The sequence below is a fragment of the Thermobia domestica genome, chromosome 11 (assembly GCF_964235325.1).
Source record: "Thermobia domestica chromosome 11, izTheDome1.hap1.1, whole genome shotgun sequence".
Lineage (NCBI taxonomy): Eukaryota > Metazoa > Arthropoda > Insecta > Zygentoma > Lepismatidae > Thermobia > Thermobia domestica.
This window is the reverse complement of record NC_137464.1, coordinates 66,905,659-66,913,509: the sequence shown is the minus strand read 5'-3', so window position 1 is coordinate 66,913,509 and position 7,851 is coordinate 66,905,659. Positions and strand designations below refer to the sequence as shown.

Genomic DNA, 7,851 nt, shown 5'->3' with positions numbered 1-7,851 from the left:
GCGGTCAAAGACGATATTTCGCCATGGTAACAAAAGTTACCAAAAATTCTAACAGGGTTAACTACGTCGAAGTGAGGTTCTGTGAAGTTACTTTGATTAAAATGCATACCCTAAGGGAGGGAGTGGGGTGTTCATAATTTTTGCGTAATACTTAGTACCTTACGAGCCCCTCAAGTTAGGAAGATGGAACTATGCGTACAAACTCCTTATTTAAAATAAGGGAGCATGTATCCAAGCGTCGTTTTTGAAATTTTTTGTTTAAAGGGGGCAAGGAGACATGTTCTAAATAAATAAAAGTATTATGTTTGACGGCCAACCTCTAGGCAGTTGACAAAATTTGATTTTTGGTACATGCTCTAGTCTAACTTAGTTATTTTTTAAAATGATATTATCGGTAAAATCGGAGAAAAACTGGAAGGTAGTATTGTAGGCAAATATAGTTTAGACGAAAGAAATGAAAGGGGAGAATTCACTAGTAATTGGGAACACTTGGTTCATTCAGCACAAGAGAAGAAGATATACCTGGAAATCCTCAATAGAAGGCCGAAGGTATCAGATAGACTATCTTATGATTCAGGATAGATTCCGGAATAGCTTAAAGAACGCAAAGACCCTTCCCGGGTCCGATATTTTCTCTGATTATAATTTTGTGCTGGACAAAGTAGATATTCAACTGAAAAATGTAAACAGAAGAAAAGTATGCAAGAAAGTGTTGAATACTCAAACGTCGAAAAAAGAAGAAATAGATCTTTTCGTTGAAAAATTCACTGAAACTGGAACGAAGCGGTCAATGTCAAATATAAAAGTGGGAGGTGAGAAAATAGAACAAGTGAATAGTTTTCTAACCTGGGTAGTATTCTTAGGAATGACATGAAGTGCGAACGTGAAATAAAAGCAAGAATAGTAATGGCGAAAGAAGACTTTAGGAGGAAGAAAGGACTGTTTTGTAGGACCTTGAATGAAGAGTTGAGAAAAAGAGTCATAAAATGTTTCATGTGGAGTGTTGTACTACATGTATATGGGGAGAAAAACATTACGCAAAAGTGATGAAAAACGACTAGAAGCTTTCGAAATGTAGGTGTTCTGTCTTTTAATGAATAAATGTTCACAAAACTACTTAATTGTGATAAATGAATACATGTTTATTTGCACTAACTACACAACATCTGCTAACACTTAACTTACTGTTATATTGTCTTTTTTGTAAGAATTCCGGAGGACCGTCTTGTATGGATCTCCTGGTGCTCAACTTGCTGACACTCACACACACAAACTAACTTTTAAACAAAAGAGAAACGTTATGCAAATATAATGACAATGATACAAACTCACAATAAAAGTCTCTACATTCTCCCCTCTCTTGATTGAACCAAGTCAATCAACTTACACACAATCCACATGATCATTTTGTGGTAAAGGTACAATTTTAGTAATCGGTCTTTTAACAGTCCCTGTCTTACACTTTACACTCACTACTCTCACTAGTCCATCTTTTCCCGGAAACACTTGTTGAATAACACCTAATTTCCATGACAATGGAGGAGTATTGTCTTCTTTGATTAGAACCACATCTCCAATAGAAATATTAGGTTGTTTTGTTGTCCATTTCCTTCTCTGCTGTAGTTCATGTAGATAATCCTGAGACCATCTTTTCCAAAAATGCTGCTTCATCTTCTGAAGATGATTCCATCTTGATAATCGGTTGGTCGGAATGTCCACTAGATCGGGTTCAGGAATGCTCATCAAAGGTTCACCAATAAGGAAATGTCCTGGCGACAAAAATGAAGGATCATCGGGATCATTGGATAGAACGGTGATTGGTCTTGAATTCAAACAGGCTTCTATTTGTGTTATGACTGTGTTGAGTTCTTCAAATGTCAAAATCGTGCAACCTACTATTCTTCTTAAATGAAACTTAAATGACTTCACTGCACTTTCCCAAATGCCTGCAAAATGACTTGCTCTGGGTGGAATGAAATGCCATGTAAATCCTTCTTGTACTGCAACATCTTGAATTGAGTTTTGAAATTGTTGTGAACTGAGTAGTTGTTGAAGCTCCTTAAGTTCTCGCTGAGCTCCAATGAAATTGGTTCCGTTGTCACTATAGATGTTCGAAAATTTGCCTCTTCTGGATACAAATCTTCGAAGAGCTGCTAAAAATGCTTGGCTACTCAAATCACTCACTAACTCCATATGAATCGCTTTGGTTGCTAAGCACACGAATATTGCAACATACGCCTTTGTCACTTTACGAGATCTAGTTCCTTGCTTAATCATTAGGGGACCGGCGAAATCCACCCCTACGTGAATAAAAGCTCGAGCTGGCTGTACTCGTGCTGATGGTAATTGACCCATGAGTTGTTCTGAGGCTGACGCTTTCAATTTAAAACAAACTAGACACTGATGAATGATAGATCGAACGACTTGTTTAGCTCGTGGGATCCAATATTTTTGCCTCAATGATGAAATCAATAACTGCGGTCCAGCATGTAACAATCTTCTATGTTCCGCTTCAATTATCAATTTGGTGAGATGCTCTTTAGGTGGTAAGATGATCTGATGTCGGCTATCATACGGTAAGTCGGAGTTTTTTAGTCGTCCTCCCACTCGTAGCAACTGTTCATTATCTATAAATGGATACAAAGATTTAAGTTCACTTTGGGATGAAACTTGGCCTGATGAAGCTAAGTCCTTGAATTCTTGCGAATAACTGATCTGTTGAATTAACTTAATGCATTGTTGTAAAGTATCACCAATTTCAGTAGTGGAAATAGTTCCTACTTTCTTCTCGTTGTGATTTTTACAACTGTAAATAAAACGACGACACAAACAAATAACTCGCAATAGTTTCCACAATGATGAAAATTTTTCCAGAAAGCTTATGTCACCTTCATAACTAACCAAAGATATGCTCGTTACTTTCCTTTCTTCTGGAACATCTTCGTCTACCACTTCTGATTGTTCGGGCCATGCAGATGATTCAAGCCATGCGGGTCCATGCCACAAAATATCTGCTTCCTTCAACTGTTTCGGATCCATTCCCCGTGTAATAATGTCGGCTGGATTGTCCATTGACGACACATGATGCCACTGGTTGACTGATGTGATCTCCTGTATCTCTGCAACTCTGTTTGCCACGAACTCCTTCCATTTGGCAGCTGGAGATGATATCCATGCAAGCACTATTTTTGAATCGGTCCAGAAGTAAGTACTATTCACTGAAATGTTTAATATCGGAATTATTTTCCGATACAGCCTGCTCAAAAGTACTGACGCACAAAGTTCAAGTCTTGGTAACGTTACCTTTTTAATAGGAGCTATTCTCGATTTAGAACCCAAAAGTTTAACAGTAGTTTTGCCTGAAATGTCCACAGTTTTAACATAAATGCAACAGCCGTACGCAAGTTGACTGCTGTCAGCAAACCCATGTATCTCGACATGAACATAATTCTTCAATACTACACATCTATCAATTTGTATTTCGTTAACACTTGGAAGATGATGACACAGGTCTAACCATTGCTGGTAGAGCTCTGATGGTATTTGATCATCCCAATTGATCTTATGGATCCACATTTGTTGTAAGAAAATCTTGAACGGAGTAACTACAGGGCTTATAAGTCCTAAAGGATCAAGTATTTTTGCTATGGTCGAAGTCACTTGACGTTTGGTTGGTATGTTGGTCGTGAGACATTCTTTAACTGACTTGTTGGTGATGAGAAGCTTATCTGATGCAGGATTCCACGATAAACCCAATGTTGAAACACCTGACTCGGACTCAAATTCAAACGGTAAGTGAATTTCCCTATGTTCTTCTGGCACTGCTTCCAACAATGCTGGCTCGTTCGAACACCATTTTCTTAAAATAAACCCACCGCTTTGCAATAATTGAATAAGTTCTTTCTGAAGCTTTAACGCCTGTTCAACATTATGGCATCCTGAGCTTACATCATCCATATAAAAATCACGTTCCAATACTGTTGCTGCTCGAGGATATTTACTTCTTTCTTCTTCCGCTAACTTTCGAAGACATGCCGTCGCCAAATATGGGGATGATGTTTCACCATATGTGACCCGCTGCAACTCATAAATCTTGACTGGTTCCACTGATGAATATCTCCACAGAATTCTTTGAAGTCCAATGTCATCTTCATGAACTTTAATCATTCGATACATTGACTGAATATCCGCCGTAAAAGCAATAGGAAAGGTTCGAAATCTCGTGACAATTGAATGTAAATCTTGCTGGATTGTTGGTCCTGTCATAAGTATGTCGTTTAATGAAACCCCCGTTGAAGTCTTTGCAGAAGCGTCGATAACCACTCTTTGCTTTGTTGTGGTACTGGATGGTTTCAATACTGCATGATGTGGCAGATAACATTTCATACCATTATCTTCATGTTCTTCTTTCACTGGTTTCATATGATCTAATTCTTCATATTCCCTCATAAAGTTACGGTACTGCTCGTTAATTTCTGGACACTGCTGCAACCGTCTTTCTAGCTGGTAAAATCTACGAAGAGCTAAATTATATGATTCTCCTAATGGTTTATGGCTTGGCTTAATTGGCAGACATACAACGAATCGACCACTGCTATCTCTGGTAGTGTTTTCCTCAAAGTGTCGTTCACATTGCCTTTCTTCTTGAGTCATGACTGTTGAATGTATAGTTTCGAGCTCCCAAAATGCCTGCAACTGTCTATCAAGGTTACTTTCTTGCACAAAAAATGACACTTGTGGTATACTAGAATCTCTTGTTGTAGGAACTTTACCCGCCAAAATGTACCCAAATTCAGTCTCTTGTACTACTGGATAATTCCCTGGTCTAGTTAGTTTATGCGATCGCAAAATGTCCAAAAACACTTCCGCGCCTAACAAAATGTCAATAGTGTCTGGTTGGTGAAAGTTAGGATCTGCATACACTATGTCTGTCGGCAAGTTCCAATCAGCATGATCTATTGGCCTACTTGGGATGTTATCTGTTATTTTGAGCAAAACTAAACAGTTTACATCAATTGCAAATTCACGAATTCTTGATTCTATATGTACATCTACACAATGCTTTGTTTCACTAATCACACTATTAATACCTTGAATTGGAACTCGGTGTTTATTTTTAGGTAGACGCAACCTTTGAACTAAATCTTCAGTTACAAAATTACTTTGACTGGCAGAATCTAATAATACTCTACATGGATGTAATTTACCATTTGCATCTTGTACATTTACTATAGCAGTCGATAACATAACAGTAACATTTGGTTTTCCCTTGAAAATGCAATAAGAACCTTGTGTCATATTTTCCCTATTCGTATTAGAATGACTCGAAAAATTTCTTGATTGTGAATTAGCAACACTGGTTTTCTCATCTGATTTTGACATTACATCATAATGCAGCAAGGTATTATGCTTTTTGGAACAGCGTTTACAGCCACCTGATCTGCACGTTTTTACTTTACATTCTTTTTTGAGACAGTTGAAACACAATAAATTATCTCGAACATAGTCTTGTCTTTCTTTTGCTTCAGCGTTTAAAAATGCAGGACATTTAAACAACTGATGTATTAGGTTTTGTTTACAAAAGTTACAGAAAGACTGAGTTGTTGTCACGTATGATTTGGTTGTTTTTTCTTTTTGTTTTGGTTCAGCACTCTGTCTATTTTTATCACCCCTTGACCTTGACACTACTTCCTGCGATGGTGTATTTTTTATAGTTTCAAATGCTTGACACCTACGTTCCAAGAAAGCAAAGAACTCTGATAAGGGAGGGAAAGAATGATCTGTGATTTGTAACTCCCACGCACGCCTAGTGTTACTGTCTAATTGAGAAACGAAATGTTGAACTAACAAAACCTCTTCTAGTGGTGTCTGCAAATCTAAAGCTCGTAATGCATTCAAGTTACTAGTAGCTGTATTAATAAATTCTCTGAATTCTGATGTAGTTTCCTTTGCGATACATTTAATATGTAACAAATTACGGACATGAGTAGCTGCAATCAAACGCTTATTTTCATACCTGTCTTTCAATAATTGCCATGCAATTTTATAATTAGCTTCTGTAACTTGCAGATTCGCTATTAAATCATACGCCTCCCCCCTCAATGCACTCCTTAGGTAATGGAACTTTTGCAACACTGACACGTTATCGTTATTATGAATCATAACTTTAAAATTGTCTGAAAATGAAAGCCAATTTTCGTATCGTCCTTCAAATGATGGCAATTCAACACGAGGCAATTTTAATTGATCATTTGACACCTGATTCTCATTTTTCGAGGAATTGTTTGAATGAAATTCCTGGCTACGCTGAATAATAAAATCCTCTAGTTGCGCTAATACATCATAGTAACTGGTTTCAAAGTCCTCTCTATATGCATCGTCCTCTACTTGTTCGTAATTTATTTCTAACTGTGATTGTACTTCATCGAACTTTTTATACAACTCAATCATTGCAGTCTTACGTACTTTCACCTGACTAATTGTAGTTGTTGAATTAATATTACTTACGTAGTTTTGAATTCTTGTCAGCTGACTTTTGCACACACCACGTTGTTTCACTAACTTGCTTCTGTCTGAGTCCTCCATCTTGAAAAATATTGTAAGTCCACACTAACTAATAAACACAAGTCCACACACAAGTCCACACTGATGAACGTGTTCTCACTTATGTCTATTCACATAGTTTCCAGAAGAATTAATAAACGTCACTGCACACATGAACAGAACTACACAAAGAGCAGTGTAACAATTGTTCACATACACATTCACAGTTTGTATCAAACGCTAGTTCACTGATCCGGTCGGAGCTGACCAATGTTCTGTCTTTTAATGAATAAATGTTCACAAAACTACTTAATTGTGATAAATGAATACATGTTTATTTGCACTAACTACACAACATCTGCTAACACTTAACTTACTGTTATATTGTCTTTTTTGTAAGAATTCCGGAGGACCGTCTTGTATGGATCTCCTGGTGCTCAACTTGCTGACACTCACACACACAAACTAACTTTTAAACAAAAGAGAAACGTTATGCAAATATAATGACAATGATACAAACTCACAATAAAAGTCTCTACAGTAGGTATGGGGAAGAATGTAAAGAATTAGTTGGGCCGAGAAGAAAACGAACGAGATGGTGTTAAAAAAGGTGGGGGAGAAAATAACACTTTTAGATATTATTGAGAAGAGAAAGAGAAACTAGTTGGGACATTGAATGAGAAGGAATTCTATCATGAGGGACGTGATAGAGGGTATGGTGGCAGGAAAGAGAGGGAGGGAAGGACGGAGGTTACAAGTAATGGTCAATATAAAAGCAAAAAGGTCATACGTGAAGATGAAAAGGTTAACGGAGGACCGTGGAGCATGGAAACTTCTCAGCTGCAGCAAATGATCTGTCAATAACGGCAGAATACCTATAATGATTATCGGTATTGGTGTGTGTGTGTGTGTGTGTGTGTGTGTGAAAAAGAGAGAGAAAGGGGGGGGAGTATGAAATGTAAAATAATCCAAAACGATTGATATTATGTTGTGTCCAATTAAGAATATTTGGGGTCGCTGAGATGAATAGTGATACTCTCGATATCGTTGAAGTTACATTCATCTCCCTGTTTTAGGTCTACATTTATCTCCCTTTCATAGGGATGTGAAGGTGGAAGAGGTGTAGTGGGAAGGGATTTTTATTATTATACTTTCACTGTATTGCCAATCATATGGGGAGAAAGAATATTCAAATACTTTTAAACCAAATGTCTTTGCGTGGTATGCATATAACACTGTTACTTGTTTACTTACGCATCTTGTTTGTTCCTCTATTTTTGTTATTCCAAACAATCTATTTTGTTTGTT

The 7,851-nt window shown here is 37.3% G+C and overlaps 1 protein-coding gene across 1 annotated transcript; it reads right to left on the bottom strand.

The window, feature by feature from the left end:
- Nucleotides 1-1,383: 1,383 nt before the first annotated feature.
- Nucleotides 1,384-6,585, bottom strand: LOC145665159 (uncharacterized). Its single transcript, XM_081732441.1, has one exon. The coding sequence runs from the start codon at nt 6,583-6,585 to the stop codon at nt 1,384-1,386; it is 5,202 nt and encodes a 1,733-aa protein (XP_081588567.1).
- Between the last annotated feature and the right edge of the window lie 1,266 nt (nt 6,586-7,851).

Coding starts and splice junctions, on each gene's coding strand:
- LOC145665159 (XM_081732441.1), bottom strand. CDS start 6,585: ATGGAGGACTCAGACAGAAGCAAGTTAGTGAAACAACGTGGTGTGTGC.